At 38.2% G+C, this 16,149-nt stretch overlaps 1 protein-coding gene across 4 annotated transcripts in view; it reads left to right on the top strand.

Annotated features, from left to right (window-relative positions):
* LOC139463995 (serine-rich adhesin for platelets-like) overlaps positions 1–16,149 on the top strand; it is an 89,895-nt gene that overhangs the window by 13,634 nt on the left and 60,112 nt on the right. For 2 of the 4 annotated variants that reach the window (XM_071245480.1, XM_071245479.1), the window contains exons 2-3: positions 5,965–7,699; positions 12,284–12,319. In XM_071245480.1, coding sequence (XP_071101581.1) covers positions 6,019–7,699; positions 12,284–12,319 — 1,717 coding nt within the window. In that variant the 5' untranslated portion in view covers positions 5,965–6,018. The remainder of the gene's footprint in view (positions 1–5,964; positions 7,700–12,283; positions 12,320–16,149) is intronic. The other 2 variants (XM_071245478.1, XM_071245481.1) reach the window with 2 other exon arrangements.

Here is a 16,149-nt window from a genome sequence, read left to right as displayed (position 1 = left end):
AAGGCCACCCTCTTGACTTTCAGATATCCTGTTTTGTGTCACCGAAAAGGGTTTGGTCAGAAATAGATAAAGCTTAGTAAATTTATTGCATGTGGTTTCATGTAATTTGATTGGCTAACCAAACAATTATGTTTGCGTATATGCTTCCATAAACCAAATTTTTTTTAGGCCAAGCCCTACTACAGTTTTCTGATTGGTTGATAATATAGTGGGCTGGCTTCTGTTACATTATTGTGCTGAATTTTTCGTATCATTATCGACATTTTTTGTGTGTTAATAATTCAATAATCAGTTGTTATTGTTGACTTATTTATTGACAAGAATGGAGTTCAATATATTTTTGTGATTATTTAGGGGGCTTTTCGTTAACAAATAACCAAAATAATACTTCATATTTTTCACTCTCTTAGTAGGACCACCTCAGTTTAGACGTTACTTGTTTGATTAATTTTCATGGTGAGAGTATTTGTCAGACCTGAATGGGTCACTGTCCACACTGTCAGTCATGGGTTTGTCTGCTCCAGACATAGTTGCTGTTTGAACCCTGCTGTAACATTGGTGTGAAATGTCTGGCTTTGCCATGACCACCATATGTGCATACTACCAAATCACATTTTGGGGTTGGGTTTTTTGGTTGATGAATAAGTATTTTGGTTGAGGGGAAACATTTCTCATTGTGGTTTACACACACAACATTGCTAGGGTTAAAAAGTTTCTAGAACTGGGCGGTTAACATGCTTGTGATGAGATCAGAGATTTTGTAAACACTCAAGGTTGCCAGAGACCGAAAAACAGTTGAATACCTGCCAAGTTGAAAAAAACAGATGTACCATCTTCAAACTGTCTTCTAAATAGGATTAGCTAAAGTGCTAGCTTCAGCTTAGCTCTGTAATTGACTTGCTTCACTCACATGTGCTAACAAAACTGATACTCTGATGGCAACAACAAAGACCATGCCGACCCTTGGCCATCGCCCAGGACAAACAACTACCAGTAGGAAATATACTGACTAGATGCTCAGTGCCTGTTGTCCCAGGTGTAAATAGGCAGATGCCATTTTCTGCATACTACAACTCTTTTACTTGTCAACATAGTTCAGTCCTCAAATCATTTCCTGTTATTTCCTTCCATACCAAAGATGGAAAATGAGTGTTTCTTGTGATGGCGAGGGAGGCGTTTCCACCGATTGTGTGAATTGTTGTCTTGATGATGGCTGTGCAGTAATCACCAGGTGCTTGGGGTTGACAGGTGGGAGGTTGGAGAGGGATGTTGGGTATTATCCATGCATTGTGTGGTTGGAATATTTTTAGATAGAAGTTTCTTACAATTTTTTTGTTAGAATTGATTGATATTGGTACAAGAACTTTTTAATTTTCTCCAGTAACAAAGTGATGCAGATGCCTTTCATTGTGGTTGTGATGGACATGTAATAGCCCCATGTTCCTTTCGATCTAGGATGCTGGTCGATAGGAAATAATGTAACTATCAGGTTGTGTAAACATAGGCAGAAACAGAAAAGATAAAATGTGTAAAAATACCTGTTTTGACCCACCTGCCCAGGACGTCATCAGGACATGTACTGTGAGGGGACACGGAACATGGTACACTGCTTGATGATGACAGTTTGTCATTTTGATGTTGACATAGCATTTGACTGCATGTGGCTGTTTGTGGCTTGATGTTCCAGTTTTAAGAGGTAGGTTGGACAAACAGTCTTAAGAGTTCTATGGCTGGAGCTGGACAGTTTCGTCAAAGATGGTGAAGGTGATGATTTTAAAGGTTATATATTGATAATGATTGGTGATATCAATGATGATTCTGATTGTGATATCGATGACTATTGTGATGGTGATAGTTATGGCTTTATGTGCAAACATAAGTCTTTCTACAGTTCAATTTCTAAATATTGGAATATTTTGTTTTCATGCAGTGCAGAATATATCTGTGGCCTAGATATGAGTAGAAAACCTTGGGTCTGACCTTAGTATCAACCCCTGGAACCCATAGGGATATTCTGTGTTGAAATTGGAACCTAACATCCTTTGCTGGTTGTAAGGCGACATTGTGTGGTCAAACTGGATTGTTTGGGCCAGACTCAACACAGTGCTCGACATTAACACTGGTCTGCTGGTCTGAGTCTAGTATGTTTTCTTAAGGACCAGTAAAGTTAAATGAATGGTGGTCCAGTGGTCTAGTGTTATTTTGGGGACGAACAACATAATTTATACTTAAAGCCCAGGCAAGTCTAGATCAAACAAAACCAAGTCTAGTTTTGTTGATTCCAACTGAAAACAGCAGAATATGGAAGGTTCTTTTAAAGAAATAAAATTACATATAATATCTGAAAGAAATGTTTTCATAGACTAGGTTTTAGTTTAAGTTCCCAAAGGACCTGTAGATTATTTTTGGTGCTGGTCCTTTGGACCACTGACACATCTTGGTCTGTGTCTAGCACTGCAAAACATCAATACCTGAATGTGGTGTTGTGTAACAGTTCTATGATGCAGTATGATAAGTGATGTTGATGTTGAAGATGACATTGGTTAATTACACTGTCAAGCTGCTGTAGTGAAAGATGATGATCTGTGGAAATGTATTCAGTTTATTCCAGATCAAGTCAACTCTTTTTCATTACGCATGAAGAGAAACTGATGTGAAAAATGATCATTATTACAATTTCTGATACAAACCATGTGATCCTTTTCAGTAAATATACCATCATTACACAGCAAGGATACTCTATAGTCTTTTTGAAGCTCCAGATTCCAAAGGAGCTGTCATCTGTTTTGGGTCTAGTTGTTCATGATTAATTAGACTTGGGTATGTTGGAGGTGTGTTTTGTGATCAAGACTGGCCTGGTTACCATCAATTTGTTAGTTTTCTCAGGTGAAGGGAAGTCATGCCAGCAATAGAACACCCCTCAGCTGCCATTGTTTACCACATCGACCTCCAGCCCTGCCTTTGATTAACTATTCTCGCCACTTTGATTTTCAGTCAGTTTGATTCGTCCAGTTATTTATGGTAGCCTTATTTGTAGGACCATTGGTTGCTGGAGCATCATGTTCCGTTACTCGTTGGAGCATCATGTTTGTTCACTCATTTTTCACTGCTGTACAGTGAAAAGAATCACATAATTTGTCCCTTGCTCGGTCCTCATTGATTTTCTTGAATGTTTCCGTGTCTTGACCCCATATGTGTCAGAAGTGTCAGTGCTTGACCCTTTCGTATTGATTTTTTCAGGGCTTGAAAAAAGGCTGTCCATCACCATTTTCTCCTCATTATCTTATTATTTATTATATGCATACAGCTTGGAGGGCAAGCAGTGTTTACCAGTTGTATTTATGATCATAATTGAAGTGATTTTCGAAGTAATTAGATTAATCCTTTATACAGCGTGTACAACATCTACAGTAATTGAATTTCAATTTAATTTAACATCTATGGTCACATACATATCTACTTTATGCTCATCAGATGACGATAGTGATGATGATGTTGATGATGGAGATGATGATTTATGATGATGATGATGATGGTGATGGAGATGATGATGATGATGATGATGATGGAGATGATGATGATGATGATGATGATGATGATGATGATGGTGGTGGTGGTGGTGGAGATGGTGGTAGAAATGGTGATGTTGATGATGATGATGTTGATGATGATGTTGATGATGATGTTGATGATGGGGATGATGATGGGGCCAGGGTACAAAGCATGAACATGACTTGTTATGACGGAAAGTTAATAACATTGATATACACAATATAATACAACTATTGCTATTTTCAAGGTCTCAGGAGGAGATGCAGATTCTTTTTGCATGAACATTTTGTGAATAAAATAGGAGAGAATTTATGCAGAAGGCACTGGTAGATTTAGTAGTATTTTTAGTGATACTGGGGGCATAGCTAAGGCGGATGATGATATTAGTTCCAGTCTCAGATCTTTGTTAAGAGGGCCTTTCAACCGAAAACGTTCATCATCTTTTTGTTAGTTTTACAGAAGGTACATATTCTTTCTGCTGATATGCAAGGTCAGATAGGTAATGGTGCCAGTTACATTTTCAGTCCAAAAATATTTTGGACATCTCTCCGTTTGGCACCAGTCCCATTGCTTTTATAACTGTGGAGGATTTAATGGCACTTTTAGCAGTATTGCAGCCAGGTCACAGCATGGAACATCAATAACAGGCTTCACGTGTGCCTTATGTGGAGAAGCCAGGTCTTGTGATGTTGAGCTAATGCAAAATGCAATGGTCTCTCCGCCAAGGTGTGGACAGAATAACATTGAATGATGACTGTACTCATGGTACACATCTAGAAAATTAAATTTTGCAGTTTGAATTGAATATGCCTTTTAATATGTTTTAAGTCTGGTAAAACAGTTGCGGGTAAACTGGTGAGAGATGATGCTTTGATGTCTTTAAGAAAAGGTTGTCAGAATTATGTCAATGACTCAAATGACAGAAGGCTGCTGTTCTGTCTGATGTGGCTAATCATGTTGAAGGTTATCACACATAATGATAACACTGCAAACTTGGGTAGATTTGTCTTCATTAAGCATTGATTGTCCATCAACATGAAACTGAAAGAATTATGATTAATGACTACTTTACATCATGATGATGTTGTTTGTTGTTTAACGCTGCACTCAGCAATATTCCAGCTTTATGATGGCGGTCTGTAAATAATCGGGTCTGAACCAGACAATCCAGCGATTGACATCATGAGCATTGATCTACGCAATTGGGATACAATGACGTGCATCAACCATGTCATCTAGCCTGACCACCCGATCCTGTTTGTCGCCTTTTCGACAAGCATAGTCACCTCTTACAGCAAGCATGGGTTGCTAAAGACCTATGCTCTACCCGGATCTTCACAGGTCACATTATAACATAGTCAGTGTGATTCTTGTATATAAATCACACATTAGTATGTTGAATGAAAGTTTCAGTAGAATATTCCCCAAGGACAATGTGATTATCTAGCTCTTGGTTGTTAAATTACTCACTGGCGATTGTCAATGTGCTGCAAACTACATGCAAATTAGTTACTGACATTCTGTTCTTGAACCAGCTCATCATTTGTTTTGCTTCATGTGAAGTTAATCTATCTGCCATTGGAAGCAATCAATGATCCTGATCAGTTTGTTAGGCTTATAGACTTTATTGATTTTACTATTGGCTTGAAAGGTGTTCAGGCAGACATGATTGCCACAAGATGAAGAGAGTGATTTAAGGATATATCACCCGTAGCATGAATAAATAAGCCCAACTGACCTGAAGTAAATATTTTTTCATTCATTTATCAATACTTTTCATCCAGCCTAAATCATAAAACGTCTTATAAGGCAGCTATAGAAACTCTTTTCACTCAGTTGTCCATATATTGATGAAAATGAAAACCTTACACAAGTAATTTCCACTAGTCCTATGGATACTTGAACTATTGATCTGGCTTTTGGTTTCGACTAGGACAAGTGCCAGTTTCTAAGCCTGTGTGGACATGATGGGCACATGGCTCCAGGAACCAAGATATGTTACAGACACTGTGACAGGGTAATGGATCTCCAGGTTAAATGTTCCTGGTAACCGTAGAATCTGACTGTGCTATAAACATTTTGTTTGGCTAAACAGGTCTGTTGGCATTCTTTCAAACAGACTTAATTCTCTGTAAAAGGGTTTTTAAAGAATGTACTAGTATTAGTGAAACCATAGCTGAAGACGGCTTATTATGGCTCATGGTTACAGGCCCAGAGACAATTACTAGTATCATATGTATAAACAGAAATTCTTCATTTCAGGGTGGTTCTGTGAATGCTGTCATTATGAGGCTAAGTACTGGGTAGGATCTTCCAGGGTTAGTTTTGTAGGTTTATGTTCATAATGGAATAGATTGTGTTATGTATGGAATAGATTGTGAATGTTTGACTTACTTGTGTTCATTGTTTCAGACAGGCCTTCCCTGGTAGGATGTGTGTTGGAGAGAGTCTCCTGACCAAGCAGTAATGGCAACAAGTGGCCCTGTGTCTGTGTTAGATAGTGGTAGAAGAGAAGCTGCTGGAACATTGAGGGACAGAGTTACCCGGCGGCGGAGTCCGGCACGCTGTGCCAGTAGGTCCTCTATTCATGAATTACAACTTAATGAGCTTCAAGTGAATGACTTTGATATAGATTATAGGATTCCACAGCCGTACAGAACAAGTTTCAGTGCCACCCATTCTGTGGAGAAGAAGGTAGGACGAAGCAGATCCTTAAGTCCTTCATCTAGTCTGAGGAGTGGAAGAAGGCCCAAAGGAGCCAGAAGTAGGTCCAAGAGTCCAAAGCGAGTGACATATGACACAAGAGTCACTGTGCGCCACTCGGATACAGAGGATAGTATGTTCACAGAGCTTTCTAGTCATGAGTTTGAATCTAGTCCACAAAGTTTGACAATCAATTCGCATCCAAATAAATTGAACACTTCAATACGATCTGCTGATTCTGGGATTGATTATTCTTCCCAGCTGCGGGACATCTCTCAACAGATATACAAGATGGATTGGTCCCCACATAACACGCTCGACAAATCAAGTCGCCATCCCCACGGGATTCTGAAGGACAAACAAAACTCAGTCAATGTGTCTCCTGTGTCTCCCGTGTCTCCCCTGTCTCCCCTGTCTACTGTGTCACATGATAGCATACAGGTCTCCCCGCAGAGTCCTGTGTCAATTGATATTGGGAACAAAGAGAACAGTCCAGATGGTTCAGTGAGTAGAACAGGAGATACTGACAAGAGAAGGATTATCACGAAAGAATATTGCTATGACCGAACCATAAGCTACAGGATTGCGGTACAGGAGGAACCGTCAGATGAACATATCGGGGAGGAGATTGTTGATGGTAAGCCTGCCAAAGACAAAGGTGTGAGGAAAGAGAGGTCCAATACTCTGCCAACACAGAACCTGGAAAATGGGCAGCTCTCCCCCATGAAGAAGAGTGTCAGCACCAGTATTAGCAATTTCTTCCGGAAGATTTCACCGAGACTTGGAAGAAAGAACAGCAAAGACAGATCAGGCAAGTCCAGCTCGGCTACTGGGAGTGCACAGAGCCTGGCAGTAAGTGATGGGGCGTCAGATGGTCATGAAAATGATCGCTTCTCTAGGAGTAAAGTCAGGAGGTCATTCTTGAAGCTAATCGGCAGATCGAAATCCAGGTCAAAAACTCGTGGAGATTCTGGCCAGATTTCACCACAAACAAAAGAAGGTCATGGCTTACCAGATGCAAATCCAGACCATAGCGGGCCTGTTACCCCAAAACAGCAACAGCTTCCTCAGTCAACCAACAGATTGATGAAATCCATTGAGCGCAACTCTTTGTCAGAGAGAGATGTATATTCAAAGTTCAAAGAGAAGCAGTCGCCTAACAGACCGAATGAGGTAAGCCCTGGAGGAAGTAAACCTCTTGCTGTTCGCCCAGTGCAAGATTCAGCTAATGAGTCTGGTTACAACAGTTCCAGCATCACTGTGGACAGTGGGCATATCTCGGACACAACATATCAGTTGGAGCAGGAGAGGGGCAAGCCCAACCCGCCCAAGTCGCTAGACGTCATGCCGCCAAGGGCAGTCAAGGCATTGCAGACATCGGTCATCAGCAGCATATCAGGGGATGAGTCCATTGGGGAGTGTTCCCTTGATGTCAATCTCACAGGTAGGTGCTGCTGCTTTTGTAGCGAAAGATGTATGTGTCATCAGTTATGTTGAGTTCATGTGATACAGATCAGTTCCGGGACATCTGCTTTTCCAGTACCTCACCTGCAATGTTAGATGTTGGAAATGCTATCTTACAAAATGTATAATGAATGTATGTCGACCTTTCTCATAGGTTGGTCAGGGCAAACAAGTTATTGTTTCGATTTTATCTGGATCAGTGACAGAACCTCATTCAATAACGCAATCTTAGCATTTTTATTGTTATTTTTGATCAGTATAGCAGATCCCAACATCTTATTAGCAAAGAATTCTTAGACGTATGATCATCAGATCTGATCACCATATAAATCTCATTCAGTAAAGAAATCTTAGTGATATTATTGTCAAATTTGATTGGTAGATAAGATCCCAGAAACATCTTATTCAGCAAACAAATCTTAGCGACCTGAGCACCGTATATTTTATTACAGTTGCAGTGATTAATTAGAGACATTGTTCATTTTGTGAAACAGATCCCCCACACTCTATGCATTAAAGTTATCTTAGCTTTAAACCTCTTCAGAACAGCAAAACTGTAACATGGAATAAAGTTAGTGTTCTAACAGCTGACTTTGTAGAACAACCAGGTTTTGAAGTAAGGAAAGTGAATTTTCCAATGAACATGCTGAAGTATTGGTAATTTTCTCTTGAACATGTTGAAGTATTGGTAGTTTTCTCTTGAACATGTTGAAGTATTGGTAATTTTCCTTTGAACATGTTGAAGTATTGGTAGTTTTCTCTTGAACATGTTGAAGTATTGGTAGTTTTCTCTTGAACATGTTGAAGTTTTGGTAGTTTTCTCTTGAACATGTTAAAGTATTGGTAGTTTTCTCTTGAACATGTTGAAGTATTGGTAGTTTTCTCATGATCATGTTAAAGTATTGGTAGTTTTCTCTTAAGCATTTAAAAGTATTGGTGTTCTCAACAGAGACCGACAAAACCAAGAGAGTAGAGTGCACTGAAGTATTGGTAGTTTTCTCTTGAACATGTTGAAGTGTTGGTAGTTTTCCCTTGATAATGTTAAAGTATTGGTAGTTTTCTCTTAAGCATTTAAAAGCATTGGTGTTCTCAACAGAGACCGACAAAACCAAGAGAGTAGAGTACACTGAAGTATTGGTAGTTTTCTCTTGAACATGTTGAAGTATTGGTAGTTTTCCCTTGATCATGTTAAAGTATTAGTAGTTTTCTCTTAAGCATTTAAAAGCATTGGTGTTCTCAACAGAGACCGACAAAACCAATAGAGTAGAGTGCACTTGCTGTGGCAGTGTGTTGGTACTGAATGAAATATTGCAAGTTGTTACAGATGTGAATACAAAATGTAAATTGCACTCCGAACTGTCAGGAAAATGTCAAAAGAAGTTATCTTCGTACTTCTTGAAGCAGGTTGTTTATTTTTCACCCACTATCTGCATGGAAGCAGATACGATACTGTTTTTCAGAGTTCATCACTCATCTCAACTTCATAACGACTTTCCGAGCTGCTGTTATGTATATGTGTTGAATCTATAAGTGTATAATAGTCTTTCAGTACCAAAATACTGCTATCAGAGAGAACAACTTTCATTAAAAGTGTGAGTAATTGATGGGCCACAAGTGGTTGTGCACTGTAGTCCAAATAAGTCAAAAACTGTTATTTGTTTTCGTGCGCACCTCACAGGGTAATTATGATCCAAGGTTTCTCCTTGAGGTGACAGAAATAGATGTTGTTTTCTCTCTTACTGGAACCACTCCAACCTAGTTCCACAAATACTGGAAGAAAATGAAGAATTTGGGGCTGATGTTTATTCCATGCTTCAGCTAACACTGCAGTACACCTCTGCCCCAGAAAACAAAATATCTGTAATACTTCTTGGCACAGTGTGTAGACTTCCTGGTACTATATGTATAGCTTTGCCAATCGTTTCTTTTTCTTGGTTAGAACTCATGGTCTCTTTGCTTAAAAAAGTGTACTAAGTGGGATAAATTAATCTGTAAACCTTTTGGCTCTAATTCTCTAAATGTTTCTCAGTGGATTCAGAAACCGTTGACACAATATTGTTCACAGGTGTATTCCTGGAGGTAGATTTACATGTACTAAGGGCTTGACTTCTGAGTCTAAATATGGCAATCTGATATCTGGGTGTTAAGATGATGTAAAATACACCCCAGACCATCACAATATTGAGATGTTGCACAATGTCAACTGGCTAACAAACTGAATTCTTTGACCCGAGCCACCCTACACAATAGTTCAGAGTTTCCACAAGATCTGACTTCAAATTTCCATTTCAGTAAGACCCAGTTAGCTGCTGATATTTTCTTGATAAATATGACTGGTTTTTTATGATGATGAAATATTATTAATTTTTACCATGTACTGTTTAACTTGTGTGCACATATGGGAGGTGCCCTGTTTTGCTTTGCCAATGGCTTCCATCATCTTTCCTTCTCTGACTAATGTTATGGAGAAAACATGTATGGTTTTGCAATTTGAACATTACAGAAAAGTTCACTTGGTGTCCTCTTGAAACTGCCGAGCAAAAGAAGCCAAAACATGTTTGGAAATCACTGTAACCTCTCTTGGGTAATATTTGTTTACACACAAGAATTCAATTAAGCATGTTTAGCTTTAATGTAAATAAGGTACATGATCTAAAAGACAATAAACTTGTGTAAAAAAAATAACAACAGAGAATTCTTTAAGCCTGTGGTTGTCATAAGAATACATTGTTGGTTAACAATGTTTTCTTGCTTTATCACGGAAATAGAGCAGAGTTTTTTTATGATGTGATCTGTTTGCTGTTTACTGTTATTGTGCTACATAAACCTCTCATTCATAAAACAAGGCTTAGGAAGGTTAATTGCTTGTAATTATTTGGTCTATTTGTAAATTCTTGCTTAATCATATGGCTTAACGTTTTGTAGAGTGGCTTAATGGCAGATAGGAAAGAAGAAAGTGATCTATTTGTGTCTGGATGTATGTATTTGCAGAAACTTGCATTCCTGGGGGACCTCCCCTGGCACGGTGCCATCTCAATACACGTTGTGGAGCTAGTATGTTTACATATACCAGATACAAACTCATTCATAGTTTGTTTACAGGGAATAAAAGTCAGATTTGATAACATATGTTTTTGAAGATGATGCAAAAAGGTTAACAGGTGGAAGGGAATACTGTGTGATGTGGAAGTTGACATACAGAACTCCGAGTTCGAAAGAATGTTGTCATCAGTTGCTCCTGATTCTGTAAGCCAGACAGAGTTATCTCCCTTAGTATACTATTCCATTAATTCATCTTCTCCAAGTCTATTGCACTGAAAATATTACTATATAAATCTTTTATAATGCAAATCAACATGCTTTCTTTTTAGAAAGATTTCATTGTGTATTAAACTTGTTAAATATATGTGGAGAAATTCCTTAATGTTGTTCCTAGTGGGTTTCAAATTTATGGTATTGGGTAATAGTGTTATGTTCAAACTTTTCAATTGATATACAGTTGTAAAAAACTAATATTCTTTTGAAGAAGTTGAATGCCTATGTAGGGAAATGTTTGATATTCATTTTTTATTCAAATGAGTGAGTGAGTGAGTGAGTTTATGCCACTTTTAGCAATATTCCAGCTATGTCATGGCAGGGTACGCCAGAAATGGGCTTTGCCTATTGTACCCATGTTGGGAATTGAACCCAGGTCTTTGCTGTGACAAACCAACACCTCCCCTTCAAATCAGTAGTTATTTATGTATAGAGGTACAGTTAGCAAACTTGCCAATATATATCAACTCTGGTTCAAAAGATGCTCAGATATTCTGGAATTTATTTTGATAGAATCTTTTTAACTGCTGCAGGATTTGATAAAAGGTGTTTTCTTTATGCAAATTGATAAGACAACAGTTTTAGCTTTCAATATCAAATTGATTGTTCAAAATTCCATGACTTCGACATAATTTGGAGTTTACACAGCCATTTATGTATTTATTTAAAATAACTTTGAAAATGTTAGGCATGATTCAAATTAAGAATGTCCATGTACATAATAAGTAAAAGGTTTTCAGTTGAGATATATCTGGAAGAAAAGGAACCACCTTAAAGGAAAAGCGCCATTTTGAAGAAAGTAAACATGTTTCAACACAATAACAAACATGTGTTTGTTTGTGTGCCTGAAATAGTACATATATGTTGTAACTCTGTGATGAATAAACTTTTAGAATTTTAGAAAATACTAAAATTATACTTCTGTAAAAGGACCGCTAGTCTAATTCACCTTTTGAAATTTTTTTTTCCAATTTTAAAAAAATTGTACTTTTTATATATTTTTCTTTCATGTAATTTGATAACTGGTATAAGTGCACTTAATTTTGTTTTAATATTTAATAAATCAATCTTATAGACACGTTTTTGTGCTCATACAGAAATCCATTGTCCATGGACAGGCATTCGCGTGTATAAGTGGTGACACACACACACACACACACCCATGTATGGGTAACAGGTCCACATAACACGTAACTAGCATCGTAGTCAAGATGATCTGAGTTTCATATTATGTCTGTTTTATTGCAAGGAAAGGGAAGACCATCTCCGATGGAAGATACGCCAGGCAAGTGTTGTTCTGTTCATGTGGTGGCGGTTGCTTTTTAATTTTGCTATTTGAAATAAGATTGTGTTCATGAATGGTATTTGTTTATTCATGGGAATCAAACATACTTTCTGTATGATCAGTCCATGGCACGCCTCGCTTGTCGACACAGTTAAAATATATGTGGTGGATGGGACACGACTAGGTGGTGGATGGAACATGACTGGGGATTCTATTCTTTCCAGAGCTCCAGGTCCCATGAAGATCGGGGTTAGAATTGGTCTTCAGCAACCCATGCTTGTCGTAAGAGGTGACTTGTGGGAGGTCAGGCTCACTAACAGGGTTGATTCATGTCATCGTATCCCAACTTCCTGGAATGATGATCATGATGTCAATCACTGGATTGTCTGGTCCAGACTTGATTATTCACAGACCAGTATCATATAGCTTGAATATTGCTGAGTGTGGCGTTAAACAACCCACAAACAAACTAACCAGCGCTCCAGTTGTTGCAATAGGGTTTATCTAGAACCTATAGAGGCCAATATCAGGCCCCAAATCTGCGGCAATGTCAGTAAAAATTCCTAGATTAGAATTCAAAATTTCCCAATACATGTTATTATAGTTACAACTAATATGGCTATTTTGTAAGTGATATGTATTTTGCTGATAACAGTATCAATATAGAGGGGTCCTGGCATGCTTAGTTTTACATTACTGCATTGAAAGCAGTGTTCGAAATACATTTACTCCCAGTTCTGAACAAAATAAAAGTGTTAGTCCCAGCTTACCTGTCATGGGTACATAGTTTGCCATCCTAAATGATCCCCTGTCCTTCTGTAAATATATAAAGAGAAAAGAAGGAGCATGCATTTGGTGCACAGCAATATCTTTGTACAAACAATTCCAAGCGATAGCTAGTGTATATAAATGTCTTAGCACAACTTTTTAACTAATCTTGTCATCTCATGAGGAATATATATAGCAAGAAAATGGAAGAAGATTATGTCTGTCTTTGTGGCAGGATTGATGGCTGTCATGATTGATCAGATACCAGCAGTATATCCATTTGCAAAAGTTGATGTTGGCTAAAATACATCACTATAATTTAGAGCCATGTTTTACCACTGCTATAGAAGCATTTACTCTGTAAAACACAAAATACAAGTTACTTCCCTTTAGCTGCTTTCATTGCCCCAACAGGAAACACTCTCACAGTGAAAATACTTTTATTATGAAGGTGACTTATCAACAAGATATGATTACATATAAGTTAAAGTATGTTCAGGTCATTTTTTATTAATTACTTGTGCAGAATAATGACAACTTGTTTTCTTCATTACCTGATAATAAGCTGTTTATGCTATCCAATTACCTCTGTGGCAAAGAAACGCGATTCTCTGGTCTACTTTGTTTTATTATTGAAAGACAATTATTTTTAAAACTTTGTGAAATTATTTTCATTTCTGAGACTTAATGTTAGTGTTAGTTTTGACTTCAATCTTCAATAAACAAGTACTCAAGAAGCCTCACTGTCTGCTCTGTTCAGAAACATGAGGACTAGACATGAGGCTGACATGTGGCCATGTGTTTGATGGTAACTGAAAGTCATCCAAAATACCCAACTACTAATGTGTTGCTGGTTATATGTGTGCTAGATGTTAAAATCACCAGGAATGCTTTCATGCACGCATCAGTCCCATTTGGAAGAGAGTGAGCGGATATGTGTCATAACTAATTACATTTGGGCATAATGGTTTGAGATTTCAGATGCTTTTATCACATGTTCTTTGCATTATGTTTTTTACTTGTTGATGTCCTTTTAAATTTGAGTTGAATTGTTAAGTCTAGCTGATTGAGTGAACTGTTTTTTCCAATGAATGTAGGACTATTATCATGCAGAAGTAGTAATACTAATTTTAAATTCAGGAGAATGCATTAATTGTTGAAAAGATAACCCAATTTAAAAAATCTATGTCATGGTGAAATTAAAATTTTATGTTTTACCTTTCATTACCAGGGCTCTAAGTGCAATGGGATTTAAGTTGTGTGGGCACTTACTTGAAAAATGTTAAAATAAGGGTGTGTTAAACACTGGTACTGTGGTAAAGCATGTCACCTGTTGACCCTGGCCTTCTCAACCCATCGTTCAGTGCACCTGATGATTACTTGGAGTAGTGCTGCACAGGTGTGGCCGGGGAGGGACTGCACATTGCACCATAGCATGACAGGCATATGTGAAATGCAGTGGGTGGGCTGTCAAGATGTAGTATATGGTGGTGCACCTGTGTCGTGTTGAGTTGGGACTGTCAGATAACTGATTGCTAGTGCAACTGCACTGAGCGAGAAACTGTCTCGTTCTACATATGTGCATATTGTATGCAACCCACTTGTGTACAGTGATTAATTGTAATTTTGCTGATATGTGCATTAAACCTCACAGTTACTCACTATTTGTCACTGACTTTGAAGGATATCCCTTTGCCAGCATGAGTGGAGACATCATGTTCCAGCATGACACAGGTATTTGACCTGCAAGTTGCACAAATTTAATATTTGTCATGTGAGTGGGATGAAAACCGGTGGATATGGGACATTTATAACAGTCGTTTGTGCCTGTAAATGGCATTAAAAATTAGGGTTAGCCTGGTATCCTATGTGGAGTGAAGTTTTCATGAGCTATAGTGAATGTAAAATACAATTAGGTACATTTACTTCTCAGTGCAAAGGTTTCTGGGCTGATTTTCTTTCTAGTAGTTTGTGATTCATCACCTACATTGTCTTGGGGAACGCTTCACTTGGTCTAGTTAATGTTGCTTTCAGTTTGCGACTTTAGGCACTAGCCTGAAGCCCTAGTCTACCTACTGCAATATCTTTCTGTCTGACATGCTCAGCTCATAATATTTTGTATATTACAGTTAAGGTTATTCAGTAGACCTGGTCGGGCAAGTAGACAGGGCACTGACACTGTCCAATAGAAATGTTCCATAACTTTAAAGTCAATACAAAAAAATGAAAGTAACTATAATATTTTCAAATATACTTAGGAATCACTTTCATCATTTAATATTTGATTTACATAGTGACGCCTCCATGGTCTAGTGGTAGTGCATTCGCCTAGAAAGCGCTAGAGCCGGGGTTCGATCCTGGCCTGTCATACCAAAAGACGTAAAAATAGAGTACTTGTTGTTATCCTGCCTGGCCCTCTGCATTAAGGGGCTAAAAACAAGGACAGGTTGTCTCGGAGTCAGTATACAGTGGCTGAGTGAGGTATTCATGTTAAACTGTGGCATGGTATCTCAGTGGGCTAACACTATGAAATCAGCTTTAGTCCAGACTAGTACAAACAGCCACATGCACATATAAGTGCAATGATCTTGGACATGTTGTTAAACCCCATTTCACCACACCTCACCTAATTACATCGTAAGAAATGACCAGGCCTGTCATACCATTGATGTTGTGAATGAGGTAATGAGTTGATTGCCTGACTGACAGGTGTTGACGAGGAGGGGTAACAGCAGCATCCACGCTCACATGTACACATCAACCATCGCTCGTATTCTACTTCCTCATCTCAGATAATTGCGTCATCTCATTAACTACCCAGAACCAGCATTCATGTTATTATCATGTGGTCATTTGTAAAGATGATCTGATCGATAATCAAGGTCTATATTGTGATAAAACAGGTCTTACATTGCGAAATGCATCAAATCACGTGAGCACCTTGATTAAAAACATGAAAATATTTGGAAAATACCTGTTGACAACGAGTTGGCGGTGCACACGCTTTGCAAATCCTGCAATCGACCAAAATCTGCACGACAGTTTACGAACCAGATTTTGAT

Source organism: Haliotis cracherodii, unplaced genomic scaffold (assembly GCF_022045235.1).
Source record: "Haliotis cracherodii isolate W230 unplaced genomic scaffold, xgHalCrac1.p SCAF_16, whole genome shotgun sequence".
NCBI lineage: Eukaryota > Metazoa > Mollusca > Gastropoda > Lepetellida > Haliotidae > Haliotis > Haliotis cracherodii.
The sequence above is the reverse complement of the archived record's forward strand: the minus strand, read 5'-3'. Positions and strand labels throughout refer to the sequence as shown.